Source organism: Neoarius graeffei, chromosome 14 (genome assembly GCF_027579695.1).
Source record: "Neoarius graeffei isolate fNeoGra1 chromosome 14, fNeoGra1.pri, whole genome shotgun sequence".
Lineage (NCBI taxonomy): Eukaryota > Metazoa > Chordata > Actinopteri > Siluriformes > Ariidae > Neoarius > Neoarius graeffei.
Genome location: NC_083582.1, coordinates 40,666,521 through 40,682,142, shown reverse-complemented (window position 1 = coordinate 40,682,142; position 15,622 = coordinate 40,666,521). Strand labels below are relative to the sequence as shown.

Below are 15,622 nucleotides of genomic sequence, written 5' to 3'. Positions count from 1 at the left end.
CCGTAAGTTTGTCTTGCAACCTGAAAAAAACGTAAGCGCCCGTAGAGTTTTTTGACATGACAAAGAACCTCTGCGGCCGGTCTGCAGCCAGTCAATGGCTCGAAAATCAGCACGTCACACGCGCGCCCTCCGTACGTTTCACGTGCGCCCTCCATGCGTTTCTTGCGTTTTTTGCACGTAGACCGGCCGTAGGAGCATGTATGGCCGGTTGTGACCGAGGCTTTAGTACTATGATGCTTTTGGGAAACCCACCCCTGGCCATCTTCTGACCTCTCTTATCAACAAGGCGTTTGTTTCCACCCACAGAACTGTCACTCACTCGATGTTTTTTGCACCATTCTGTTTAAATGCTAGAGACTGTTGTGTGTGAAAACCCCAGGAGATCAGCAGTTTCTGAAATACTCAAACCAGTCCATCTGGCTCAAACCAACATTAGGGTGCATCAGTTGCCCTCACTTTCATAAAATCTGATGCATTTTTGTTTGGGTGTTCCTTTTCACCAATAAAGACATCCTGTAAAATTTTTTGACCATATTCAAAAGTCTAATGGTGGCACCATGAGGTTCATGTTTTGCCAAAAAACGCTTATTTTATGTTTTCGCGTAAGGTTTGAATCACAATGTTGGACTCCATTTATTGATTTCTTGTGACCCAGAGATCATGTTAAGAACCTTTGCAAGGGATTGAGAAGCATTAATGTGATTCATAATACATTTGTATTGTTTAAAAGTAGTTGAACAATGATTCAATGAACAGCTAAAACTCAAACTGTGCTTGATAATATATTTAGAATATGTACTAAAAATGTGTATCTAAGATTTGGTATACTCTATCTCATCTCATTATCTCTAGCCGCTTTATCCTGTTCTACAGGGTCACAGGCAAGCTGGAGCCTATCCCAGCTGACTACGGGCGAAAGGCGGGGTACACCCTGGACAAGTCGCCAGGTCATCACAGGGCCGACACATAGACACAGACAACCATTCACACTCACATTCACACCTACGGTCAATTTAGAGTCACCAGTTAACCTAACCTGCATGTCTTTGGACTGTGGGGGAAACCGGAGCACCCGGAGGAAACCCACGCGGACATGGGGAGAACATGCAAACTCCGCACAGAAAGGCCCTCGCCGGCCATGGGGCACGAACCCGGACCTTCTTGCTGTGAGGCAACAGCACTATCCACTATGCCACCGTGCCGCCGGTATACTCCATAAGGTGCCATAATGTTTCATGAAAAGTGATCGAAATTTTGTCATGAAAGTCATAAAATAGCAGCTTTTTCCATAACTTTGAGCTCCTGGTGCCACCATTAAATTTTGAATTTTGTCAAAATATTTCACCCAGTGTGTTTTCTTACCAAAAGGAACATAAAAACAAAAATGCATCATGATCGGAGGAACTTTTCATTTTTAGGGGGCAACTGACGCACCCTAACCAACACCCATGCCTAAGTGAAAGTCACACTTTGAGATCACAATTTTTCCCATTCTGATGTTTGAAGTGAAAATTAACGGAAGCTCTTGATTTGTATCAGCATGATTATGCATCAAGGGACTGTCCGATTAAAGAACTGCATAAAACAGCAGGTGGATGGGCATTCCTAATAAAGTGGCCAGTGGGTGTGTAAATAAATGCTAAAGCCTGATATGCTAGTTAAACACAAATGGTCCACACTCTTAACACACACACACACACACACACACACACACACACACACACACACACAAACCTGGCGATGTTGGATGGATGTACTAAAATTATCCCAATCCAGTTCCTCTTGTTCTGGCTCTACCTGTGTCTCACAGGCTTCCTCCAAGTCCTTAGATGGAGAACGGCATCTCGGACGATTTAAACAAAAAACTTCAGTCTGGTTCTGACAAACAGCCTCCATGTCCCAGATATAGTAGTTCCAACACTTTGCTGCCAAATCCTCCTCAAACTGGAATCATACACACCTTGATGTGCAGATTCTCTTGGCTTCTTCTCTCAGGGCTCACTGCTCCTTGTTTATTTTTTGGATTACATTCTAAGAAAAGTGAGGGAAACGTTGTTGAAATTAGTTCACTGGTGCTAGCAACGTACTCCACCTCAGACAAGGTAATGTCTCCTTCTTAGTGAGAAACAGGTGGTGTCTTCTCCTGCTTTATCTGGAGGATTCTTCACGAGCCGAGGTATAGGATGACAGATTTGTGTGAATGTTTAGCTTTTCATAACCCTAACAGTAGCTACAGAACAAAAAGAGGAGCGCATCAGTGAAAATAAATTAACTGACACTCTCTCTCTCTCTCTCTCTCTCTCTCTCACTCAGAGAAGGACAAGTTAGAAACGATAAGAAAAGACAGTGTGTGTGTCAGATATGAAAAATGCCCCCGCTATTCATCACTCAAAAGGGAACAAAAAGGATATTGAACACGTTTTTCAATGTGACTTCTTGTCTGAATGAATTACAAAACAAAACGTGTTAAGCTTTCTTATTTGTTTTGGCCAGTTACGATCACTTGCTTAAAGGGGAACAGAGGGCAATATATAGAGTAAATATAACAATAAAACACACATTAACGAACCTTATTCAAGACTTACAAAAGTTTTTTGTTCTAAGGTTGGAAAGTTATAGTGTTTTGAAAGTAGCTCGAGCAAACTATTTCCGCAGTTTGAACAGCCCGCCATGATATTAATTTTATCCAATCAGAATGCACGTTCATTTTCTCTGCGTAACACTCATGACGTATGTATGTGCCCAGTTGTGTTGGCTCATTGAGGTTGGGACTAGCACGTGTGAATCAGAAAGTAGGATGAATTGTAAGTGATCGGCTACACAATGCCAGTGTGTTGCTTTCGGGTGTAATAACAGGACCGATGGAAAGCATAACGATCCTCCAGACGTGTCTTTTCACTCGTTTCCGCTGAAAAACACCAAGCGAGTTCGAGCTTTCTTCTCTTCTTTCGTCATCACCGGAGTCGAGAGTACCTCTCCTAGGTTCAAACTGGTACCCTTCTAAGCCATAGCCTGCTTGCAGTGTGTCTTGCGGGATCTCTTCGTACGATTCGACAGAGCTGTCGCTTTCACTTGATGCACCCGACGCCATGATTACACGCTTCTCTCCTAGTGCAGTGGGTAGGGCTGACGTCACGGTCTTTTAAAAATGGCGACTCTTGTGCCGTTTAGCGTACCGACTATTATATTTACAATTACCAAGATATTTCGTTGTTTTCTAGTATATAAATTTGATAGAATACTTAAGAATACGTTACTTTGTCACATCAGCAACTGTATATATTATATTTGGTACCCCTTTAAAAGAATCAAAAGGTAAAATGTGATAAACATCTAAGCAGGTTATGAACCATCGAGTTATGGGCCTCATCAAATGTAAACTTAATTTCTTTTTGTGAAACAAAACAGAAAACTGAGCTGTATCATATGGGGAAAATAATCTGCCTTTAATCCCACGCTAAGTAGTTACACAAGTCCATTTACTGAGTGTTTCAGGCCCAACAATGATATCTATTTTATTCTCCTCTTCAGTATTATCGCCAGCTGTTCGTGAAACAGAATATGACACCCACATCCACAACACAGACAACAAAGACCTGCTCAAACAGTCAGTGCTCGCTGGTGACCACAATAATGCCCTTTCACCTCTGGGATTTTCATAATGGCTGCTGGCAATGAATAATAACACAGCTGCCCACAGATTATCTTCATTTGTTAAGCTTTCATAGGTTGTCCTCCCCCCCCCCCCCCCCCCCCCAAACTTAAACCAGATGTGAATATCATTTGATAGCTATTATCCACCCATGGAAGTGCAAAGCATGTTGACAGAGTAGAGACAGGAAGACAACAGAATCAACCCTTTGACTGGTGCATTTTGAAATAAAAGTGTGGCGGATGTTGTAAAGTAACCTGATGTTAACATTATTTCCTGAGGCTTCTAAAAAACACGTTTAAGCCTATTGACAATGCGGTCAGGTGCACAAATGTAATTGCTGTTGTTCCTGTCGTGCTTGCGGGTTTTTTAAGGACAACAGTGCATTCTTAGAAGAATTGTCAGCCTTGTGAAACAGATTGTATGCTGTAGCTTTCTATCCATGTAGCATTCCTATAGAGGGTTGTACTGTACAGGATAAATATTACCTATAGATCCTATTCGGAAAAAAACAGTTTAATATAGTCTGGTACTGTCATTTTAAACCCTTTCACCATTCATATAAAACATAGTAAAGTGTTTGGGTAAATGTTTGTGCTATTTTAATACAGACAAACATAGTGCGGGGCGGCACGGTGGTGTAGTGGTTAGCGCTGTCGCCTCACAGCAAGAAGGTCCGGGTTCGAGCCCCGTGGCCGGCGAGGGCCTTTCTGTGCGGAGTTTGCATGTTCTCCCCGTGTCCGCGTGGGTTTCCTCCGGGTGCTCCGGTTTCCCCCACAGTCCAAAGACATGCAGGTTAGGTTAACTGGTGGCTCTAAATTGACCGTAGGTGTGAATGTGAGTGTGAATGGTTGTCTGTGTCTATGTGTCAGCCCTGTGATGACCTGGCAACTTGTCCAGGGTGTACCCCGCCTTTCGCCCATAGTCAGCTGGGATAGGCTCCAGCTTGCCTGCAACCCTGTAGGACAGGATAAAGCAGCTAGAGATAATGAGATGAGATGAGATGAGACAAACATAGTGCCACATATGCTACAGGTGGCCAAACTTTAGCAATAGTCAATATTAGAAACAGAGTCAAGTGGGGCGGCACGGTGGTGTAGTGGTTAGCACTGTCACCTCACAGCAAGAAGGTCTGGGTTCGAGCCCCGTGGCCGACGAGGTCCTTTCTGTGTGGAGTTTGCATGTTCTCCCCGTGTCCACGTGGGTTTCCTCCGGGTGCTCCGGTTTCCCCCACAGTCCAAAGACATGCAGGTTAGGTTAACTGGTGACTCTAAATTGACCGTAGGTGTGAATGTGAGTGTGAATGGTTGTCTGTGTCTATGTGTCAGCCCTGTGATGACCTGGCGACTTGTCCAGGGTGTACCCCGCCTTTCGCCCGTAGTCAGCTGGGATAGGCTCCTGCGACCCTGTAGAACAGGATAAAGCGGCTAGAGATAATGAGATGAGATGAGTCAAGTGGCAAGGGCAAAACAGTGTTGTAGTCGAGTCACTAAACCTTGAGTCCGAGTCCAGTCTCGAGTCCCTAGTGTTCAAGTCCGAGTCAAGTCCAAGTCATTAAAGAAAATTTCAAGTCGAGTCCACTATTGATCCGAGTCGAGTCCGAGAACAAGACTCCAACCGTACCATTTAACAGTGGCTGTTGCTGCCTTTATGTGAAACCGTTTACGGCGCGTGCGTGAGAGTCTGCTTGGCACACGCGCTGTCCGGAGCGCGCCCGAGAGTCTATCTGATGCACGCACCAAGGTGCGCAGGTGTGACGCTCTTGCATGAAATTCATACAAAAATTAATGTAGATGTAAATATCTTATGCCAAATTATTATGGCACGCTACAAAAAATAATTAAAAAAATCAGAGTCCTCGTCTCCAATTTACGAGTCCGAATGCAGTTAATGTATGAGTCCAAGTCCGAGTCATCGGTGCTCAAGTCCAAGTCAAGTCACGAGTCCTTAAAATTAGGGCACGAGTCGGACTCGAGTCCGAGTCCTAGACTTGAGTACTACAAGCCTGGGGCAAAGAGATGAAATGTGAGAGTACAATACTTCATACAATCTCCTGTCACATTTTTTAAATTAAAGCAATTATCAAAGCCTTCAGATGGTTCTGATAGTCAAGACAAGACGTTTGTAGTGGTATTTGATCATAATCTGTGGCTTACTTTTTAACTTTTGATCACAAGTACAACATAATTTCCTCCATGTCTTCTGAGGTGCATTAATACTCTTCCTTGCGAGTGTACAAGTGGAATGTATGTATTACATTAATGGCATTTGGCAGACACAGTGGTCGAGTTGTAAAATCAAACCAGGGGGGATGGTGAAATTTTTAGTTGCGTGTCGACCCATCGGTCGGTCCGTCGGTGGGAAACTGGTTTGCTTTTAGGAGGATTTGCACACAACGTAGGTCTGTGGACCTTGTTCATTTACCAGACATACAGTATTTTGTGCTGATAAAGTGTGTAGTACACACTGTGTACCCTTTTTATTGTTGTAAAAAACATAATACACTGGTATTTTACTGTAAAACATGCACAGTGTGGATGTCATGTGTCATATTTAGTCAGTCTCCTGGCTGACATGCCTACCACATTCTCCATATTAGGGTGAAATGCAGATGACAAATTTGAAGTGTAACTTCATAGTCATGGTAGGCTCCTTTTAAATCGTTTGGTAAATAATTTATTAAAACCTCAGCAGGCAATGTAAAGGAACAACTGAATCTTTTCATATCAAGTCAATAGAATTTTTATTCAAAGCTGAACATTGGGAACATTGAGTTAAATACAGAGGTAGGTAGGGAACCAATAAGCTAAAACAAGCAACAGTAAATTGTAAATCAGCCTTACATGTTGTGACCGGCTCTCTAATGAGGCAATGAAGCCTTCAAAACTGCTAGTGTCGTTTATTTTAGCCTTCCTATCTTGAATAACACTTTTTGTTGCCTGAAGAATAACAAACAAATGTCCAGGCTGATTAAATTAATGGCCTTATACAAGAAATCAAAGCTAACATGAACTAAGCTATCGATAGCTGGCTAGACTCCAAACTAACATTCATTATGATAGCTGTGTTGTTATCCGCCGCCCACAAATTAGGCTCCATATCGGGAACTTTACAGCATGATAGTGGGCTCACAGAAAGTGGGACTGATATTCGTAACTCTTGACTTACCTCCTGAAATGCTTTTTCTTGCGATCTTAAATCCGAACTTGCTTAGGTCTTGCTGTCCACTCCGCTTGGCCATGATGCTGCAATCCACTGCTGTCACTGACGTCGAATGAAATCAAAAATAACGGAACCCCAACTGAATGTCACCTCCTCAAACGCTTCGCTTGTGCGTGCCCTCTCTCGCGGTAGCTTATTGTATGCTCAGTTTCAGCAAAGCTACGTGGAATGGCATTTCTAATTCCAATGTTAAATAGAAGTAATGTCCACATTTATTGATAAAATTGCTCAAGGGAAGGGAGGAGGGATGCCCGTTTTAGAGGGGGGATGATTTTGACCATTTTTTATTCCAGGGGGGATGGCATCCCCCCCCATCCCCCCTCAACTCGAGTACAGGGCAGACACTGTTATCCAGAGCAACATACAACGTACCCAGAGCAGCCTGGGGAATAGTTGGGGGTTAGATGCCTTGCTCAAGGGCATTTCAGCCATTCCTGCTGGGCCAGGGAATCGAATCAGTAACCTTTTGGTCCCAAAGCTGCTTCTCTAACCATTAGGCCATGGCTTCTCCCATGCTGAAATCAAGTCACTGCTGAAATTGTTCATTTCCCATGCTGAACTTTCACACCTCCCATCAGTATTTATATGCAAAATAAATACCTTCATTGTCTGATGAAAAATGTTTTCAGGCCAAGGCCTCTTGACTTCCTGCTAATTTCCAGTGATCATGATTGACTACAGCTGGAAACTTCTCTGCGTCAACATAAAGGCTTGTTTGACAGCACTCATTGGCTTGACCAACACACAGTACAATGGGAAAGTCCAAGGAGCTCAGTGCAAATTAGAGAAAGAGGATCAGAGATTTACACAAATAAGGACTGTCTCTTGGAGTGATTTCTAAACAACAGCAGATTCCAAGATAATCAGTTCAAACAATTATATGTAAGTATTATTGGGAGGTGTAGCCACTTTGCCAAGCCACTTTGCTGGAAGAAGTCCCAAAGTATCACCCTCAGCTGAGAGGAAATTGGTTCAGATGGTAAAGAACAACCCAGGAACCGCTATAAGTTGGAAGCTGCTGGGACACTGTCTACAGAATTTTACATCACCATGGACTGAGAGACTGCCATCCAAGAAAGAAGCCCCTGCTCCAAAATTAATATCTTCAAGCTTGAATAAAGACTTGCAGCTGATCACACAGGCAAATAAAAAGCCTTCTGGAAGAAAGTTTTATGACCAGATGAGACAAAGATTGAGTTGTTTGACCACAATGATCAGAGGTACAGAGGAACACTGTACCAACCATTAAGCATGGTGGTGGTAGCGTCATGCTTTGGGGCTGTTTTACTGCCAGTGAAACTGGTGCATCGGACAAAGTGGGTGTAATAATGAAGAAGGAGGACTACATCAGAATTCTTCAGCATAACCTCAAACCATCAGAAACTTGGACACAACTGTTGTTCCAATAGGACAGTGACCCCAAATACACATCAAAGCTGGTTGTGGAATGGATAAAGCAGGCTAACATTCAGCTTAAAATAAGTCCTGACTTCAACCCTATTGAAAATACATGGACTTTGCTTAAAAGTCGGGTGTGTGCCAGGAAACCAACAAATTTAATTGAACTCTACCAATTCTGCCAAGAAGAGCGGTCAAATATCCAACCACAATTCTGCCAGAAGCTTGGTGATGGCTACCAAAAGCTTGCTAAGGGACGTTAACCAAATATTAGGTGTGTATAATCTTGACTGAGTCGATTTCAGAAAACCCAAAATAAATTAAAACTTGCACACCAAATTCTTCTTTCATTCTATTAAAGATGTACAGTATGTTGTATAATCATTCTGCCAGAGGCTTATATGACAGACACTCCACATAAACTAAGCCTAATAATAAATACATCCAAGAAAAAGTGATGTTATTTAACAAAAACATACTGTATAATCATTGATATGGTGCAGTTTTCTGTAAGGAGACATTTATTTAACATTTATGGAAGGAGTCTCCAGTGTCAGTGCTTTGTAGCATTCAGTACATTTTTTAACGATAGTAGCATTTTCAGAGGATTTCTGGTTTCTTGGTAAAATGACAAGCTGGTTTATTTTTGTCTTAATACCTGCAAGAAAGAGAAAAAGAGAGGCTGGCAGGGGAACGACTGTTATGAAGTAAGCGATAACAGAAACTAACTATTCTTGTGGATGTTCTACAACATTAAATGTAACTATAATCAGATAAAAGTATGATGCTGTTTTAATAAATTTAAAAAATCGTAAGAATTGACAATTTGCTGTAGTATAAGAAGAATAAAACACACTGAGGTCTGCAGTAATTGGAACTGAATCAGCATCAGGGTAATAAATCACCACTCCAGCTTACCATGGATTATTTTGCTTAAAAAAAAAAAAAAAAAAAATATATATATATATATATATATATATATATATATATATATATATATATATATATATATATATATATAATATATATATATATTAACGGCATTTAGCAAACGCTCTTATCCAGAGCAACAGACAACAAACCCAGAGCAGCCTGGGGTTATGTGCCTTGCTCAAGGGCACTTCAGCCATTCCTGCTGGTCCAGGGAATCAAACCAGCGACCTTTTCAAGGGCGGCATGGTGGTGTGAATGGTTAGCACGGTCGCCTCACAGCAAGAAGGTTCTGGGTTCGAGCCCAGCGGCCGCCGCCGGCCTTTCTGTGTGGAGTTTGCATGTTCTTCCCGTGTCTGCGTGGGTTTCCTCCAGGTGCTCTGGTTTCCCCCACAGTCCAAAGACATGTGGTTAGGTTAATATGGGACGGCCTTGGGCTGAGGTGCCCTTGAGCGAGGCACCTAAATCCCAAGTGCTCCCCGGGCGCTGTTAGCATGGCTGCCCACTGCTCTGGGTATGTGTGTGTGCTCATTGCTCACGTGTGCGTTCACTGCTTCAGATGGGTTAAATGCAGAGAGGAAGTTCACAAGTGTGTGATGAATAATGTTGTGTGCGCGCTCAGGGCCCAAAGCTGCTTCTCTAACCATTAAGCCATGGTAATCTGTGGTTGGTTGAAGACAGCAACTGGACTTGCTTGACGATTCTTGAAAACGTTTCGCCTCTCCTCCGAAAGGCATCCTCAGTTCTGTCTGACTACTAGGGAGTATCCAATATTTATCCTCTCATGGATCATCATAGAATCCGAATCAGAATGCTGATGGCTGCATTGTGGACGGCTGATAAGATGTCATAGACACCCACCTCTGTTCAATGATGGTCGTTCCAGGTTGACAAAAATGAACGATCCACCTTGGCTAAGATGTCTGCCAGTTTTCTGGAAGTCCCCTCATACTCCCGCACCAGTCGAAGGGATCTCATCCCAAAGTGCGTAGAAACATATCTGTGAAGAAACTCAGTCGTCCAGGTACATAGTAATCTGTGGTTGGTTGGTCTGATTCGGATTCTATGATGATCCATGAGAGAATAAATATTGGATACTCCCTAGTAGTCAGACAGAACTGAGGATGCCTTTCGGAGGAGAGGCGAAACGTTTTCAAGAATCGTCAAGCAAGTCCAGTTGCTCTCTTCAACCAACCACAGATTACTATGTACCTGGACGACTGAGTTTCTTCACAGATACATTAAGCCATGGCTTCCCCTAGCAGCACACCCTATTGTGTTTTATTCCATACATAATCAATGGGCTTTATCTACTAATGAAAACAAATGCGAAAGCAGCCAAGTGATTTAAAAAATTTAAAATGTACTTACTTCATAGTAAAAAAAAAATGAAGTCATTGATCTTTATATATATATTGTGCATTGTATATGGTGTTGAATATTGGAGCTGTTGTTCATATCCCGTGTCAATGGTTAAACAAATGTTGTACATGTTAAGAATGTGAACAGATGGGTATGAAAGTTAATTGTAAGTGGTAGTGTTTTCTATTAATACTACTCAGATTTATTTTCAATTAACCCATTTCAGGAGACAGCATGATCATTAGAACAGTGGAAAATGGCACGCAGTGGTTTTACAATTTTAGCCAGATTCGATTTGGCTTAATCAGATATAAGTAATTGCTCAATAACAGTTTACAGTCTAATAAAAACATCACTGTAGAAGAACACAGAAGACGTGCTGTTTATATCTCGCATCTCTCCCTCTGACTAAACCAGGAGGTGGGTTTTATTCAGACATCTTGCCCTAGGCCGCAGAACCTCTAAAGCTAGCCCAGACCTTAAAGTTTTTCCACATGCTTAAATAGGGCATCTGGATGTTCTTGGAAAACTGTTTTACATTTTATTTCACAATTATTGGTGGATAAAAAGAGCTTTTGCTGCACTTTCTTAAAAGTCCATTAAGAAAGCTGGTCTTGTCTCAGTGCTTTACACTATTCAGCTGACACTGGTAATAGTTTAATTCATTGGATTTGAAATACAGAGGTAAAAATAAATTGGTAAAAATGTGAATGTCAAGTTCAATGGTGGACTTTTAATTGTAAGATGCTCCTGAGTAGATTCAGTAAAATGTGTTGAAGCAAAACTATTTCTATAGGTCTATTTGCACCTCTCATCTCTCTCATTATCTCTAGCTGCTTTATCCTGTTCTACAGGGTTGCAGGCAAGCTGGAGCCTATCCCAGCTGACTACGGGCGAAAGGCAGGGTACACCCTGGACAAGTCGCCAGGTCATCACAGGGCTGACACATAGACACAGACAACCATTCACACTCATTCACACCTACGGTCAATTTAGAGTCACCAGTTAACCTAACCTGCATGTCTTTGGACTGTGGGGGAAACCGGAGCACCCGGAGGAAACCCACCCGGACACGAGGAGAACATGCAAACTCCGCACAGAAAGGCCCTCGCCGGCCACGGGGCTCGAACCCGGACCTTCTTGCTGTGAGGCGACAGCGCTAACCACTACACCACCGTGCCGCCCCTATTTGCACCTCTCTCATCTCATCTCATTATCTCTAGCCGCTTTATCCTGTTCTACAGGGTCGCAGGCAAGCTGGAGCCTATCCCAGCTGACTACGGGTGAAAGGCGGGGTTTGCACCTATCAAAAAAAAAAAAAAGCACCGACCACACAGTGTAAGTAATGATCCTCTTCAACAACAATAACAAAATGTGCATATGCTTAAAATAATTAGCACCTCCTGGTATACTGGTATACCTAGTGCTAGGGTTAATCAGCCAAGTAGGTAGTTGATCTAACATTTAATTTCCAACAGCTAGCCATGCCTGCTAAGGAGCATCAATTTACAGTTCAATCAAGCTTGCTAATATGTAAATTAAAAACTAGCACACTATCTATCCATTATCTGTAACCGCTTATCCTGTACAGGGTCGCAGGCAAGCTGGAGCCTATCCCAGCTGACTATGGGCAAGAGGCGGGGGACACCCTGGACAAGTCGCCAGGTCATCACAGGGCTGACACATAGACACAGACAACCATTCACACTCACATTCACACCTACGCTCAATTTAGAGTCACCAGTTAACCTAACCTGCATGTCTTTGGACTGTGGGGGAAACCGGAGCACCCGGAGGAAACCCACGCGGACACGGGGAGAACATGCAAACTCCGCACAGAAAGGCTCCCCGTCAGCCGCTGGGCTCGAACCCAGAACTTTCTTGCTGTGAGGCGACAGCGCTAATCACTACACCACCATGCCGGCTGCACACTATCTAATATTAGGTTAACTATTATAACTGTGTCATAGTAAGAGACCTAGTTACAGGGTGCAAATACTATAGAATACATTGCTGTTTGCACTTAATGGTTTCATTTATGCAAGGAATAAAACACAACAAAGCATGCTGTTATAGGAAAACAAATCAACTGCAGGGTGCTGTAATGTGGCATGACACAAAACAGAAAGTTGATTATTTTCCAACGCCAGCACGTCCTGAAGTGTTTTATTCCTCTTCTACCACAGCAATTTGTCTTTTGTCTTTTCAACGATTTTTAATTTCTCTAACAATGACACATCCTACTATTTATCTGTGTGTAATTATGTTTAATGTTGTGGAACGTTCACAAAAGGAGCTAGTTCCTGTTATTGCTTACAACAGCTACTAATAACCGTTTCCTTTTTTCTCTTTCTTGAAGTTAGAGACATAACAATAAAGCTTTGCAGCTTGTTATGTAACCGGAAAGCTCTCCGTCCCACGTCTAACTGATTTACCACCGACTAAGGTGGTGTTTACATTAGACCGTATCAGCGGATCATCAGATTAACGTTTTTAAAACGATTCGCGTGCACACAGCAATGCCAATACATGATTCGCGTGCACACAGCAACGCCAATACACGGATACGCTCGGCTCCGCAGGCATCCTGCGCTCCAAATCACTCCGCCCTGAACAGCAAGTGCCCTCTGGAGGGTGCGCACTCCGGCCCTGCGCAGCTCACAGAGTGCGCGAGTGATTTGGGACTGAGCCGCTGTGTGTGTGATCTCAGTGCATGTCGGGCATGCGCGTCACTTACCATTTGCAAGTGGAAGGATGGCAAGCCTAAAGACAATCATAACTACACAATGGGCAGTATTTGCATCAGTATTTGCAGTATTTTCATACTTTTATACTCTTTAATGAAAGGTGATACAAGGCGGAAGTCCGCGCCGTTTTTCAGCAGTCGTGTCACATGACCAACGCCAGCGAATCAGGAAGGTGGATGTCACAGTGACGTTGTCCAATGACGACGCCAGCTAGAGCTCAGCACAGCGTATCCGCGTATTCTCAATGTTTACACAGCACCGGACCAGACACGATCTGGATTGAATACGTGGACCCTGGCGGATTCCCGTTTCCCGGCGTTTCCAGGCGTTTTAATGTAAACGGACAGTGCATCCGTGAAGAAAACGAGACAGATACGGTCTAATGTAAACTTGGCCTAAAGTGCTGACACTAGAAACTCCTTCCAAAAATGTTAGACATCTTCTCACAGAAAACTTCATCAAATCAACAATTATGTTTGTTTTTAGCAAGTTTATGCAGTGTCCACTATACAAATCCCTGCATAATTTGTTGCTATAGAAACAATATCCTATGAGTATAAGAGCATTAATATAAACTTGTGATTTGCTTTGCAGATGGATCTACTGTCAGAGCTGCTATTATGGAAAATGAATCATCTTCTGACCAATCAGATTCAAGAATTCAGCAGTGTTATGGTATAAATTTCATCTATGCGGGGGAGCTTGAGCCGATCCCAGCTGGCGAGAGTCAGGGTACACCCCGGAGAGGTCACCAATCCATCATGGGGCTAACACAGAGAGACAGACAGCTGTTCATGCTCACATTCACACCTCTGGACAATACAGAGTAGCCAGTTAACCTAATCTGCATGTCTTTGGAATGTGAGAGGAAACCAGAGGACCCAGAGGAAACCCATGCAGGCACAAGGAGAACATGCAAACTCCACACAGAAAGGCCCCGCTTGCCCAGCAGACTCGAACCCAGAACCTGCTTTCTTCCTGCTTCATTCAACCACTGCACCATTGTGCCACTCTGTATAAATATCATACTATTCATAAAATGATCACGTCATGGCCAATATACTATGGAACCTGATGTAAATTTTAATGTACAGGCTACAATCTAAACATCTTTCTTCTCCAGCACACTGCACAGGTCCGGTAAGGAGTTAATGAAGCACGGCTGCCTACACACTAGGCGCTGATCCCATTATTTATGGAATGATGATCTTTCTCCTGGAAACATCTGAGAAATCCCACAGAAACAGCTGAAAGCACAATAGAGAACAAAGGCAAAAGAAAACTGGGAAGCACAGGTCTTTTTCCAAGCACGTTGGAAAATATTAAAAATCAGCCAATTTTATTAGGCACTGGGTCAGATGCTTTGCAGGAATAAAAAAAGAAATAAAAATACAGTATTTGGATGCGATTTGTTAACCACTGACTGACCACAACGTTCCAGCATGTACATTCTGATGGGCAAACATGAAGCACCTGCTGACCATCATCCAGTAAAAATGGGCAAAGTGCTTTAAAATATTGCACACATTTACATTAAATGTAAATCCTTCATTCCACTTCATCAAGTAACTAAATTTGTATCCAGCCCTAAAAATCATTTAAAGGAAGACGGCCTTTCAATTGAATAAAATCAGTAAAATTTAGTTCTCTCTGAAACTTGGTCATAATGATGTATGTTTATTTCTCTAATATCTCACAAAATATCAGGCAATTCTGTGACTGGGAACATATCCCATTTGAAGGGATTCCATAGCAAATAATGTGCGTGTGATCACCCGGTTCGTGCAGTCAAGCAAACAGAGGAAGTGCATACAGTATGTGCTAGGGTGCATCAGTTGCCCCCTAAAAATGAAAAGTTCCTCCAATCATGATGCATTTTTGTTTTTATGTTCCTTTTGGTAAGAAAACACACTGGGTGAAATATCTTGACAAAATTCAAAAGTTTAATGGTGGCACCAGGAGCTCAAAGTTATGGAAAAAGCTGCTATTTTATGACTTTTATGACAATTTCGATCACTTTTCATGAAACATCATGGCACCTTATAGAGTATACCAAATATCTTAGATACACATTTTTAGTACATATTCTAAATATATTATTATCAAGCACAATTTGAGTTTTAGCTGTTCATTGAATCATTGTTCAACTACTTTTAAAGAATACAAATGTATTATGAATCACATTAATGCTTCTCAATCCCTTGCAAAGGTTCTTAACATGATCTCTGGCTCACAAGAAATCAATAAATGGAGTCCAACATTGTGATTCAAACCTTACGCGAAAACATAAAATAGGCGTTTTTTGGCAAAA

The 15,622-nt window shown here is 42.5% G+C and overlaps 1 protein-coding gene across 3 annotated transcripts in view; it reads right to left on the bottom strand.

Moving 5' to 3' along the window:
* The window catches only part of LOC132898197 (myosin-16), a 115,747-nt gene that overhangs the window by 84,746 nt on the left and 15,379 nt on the right, over positions 1-15,622 (bottom strand). The window contains exon 2 of one of the 3 annotated variants that reach the window (XM_060939645.1): positions 1,735-2,031. The exons of the other annotated variants lie outside the window; for them this stretch is intronic. Coding sequence (XP_060795628.1) covers positions 1,735-1,896 — 162 coding nt within the window. The 5' untranslated portion in view covers positions 1,897-2,031. The remainder of the gene's footprint in view (positions 1-1,734; positions 2,032-15,622) is intronic. 3 annotated transcript variants of the gene reach the window in all.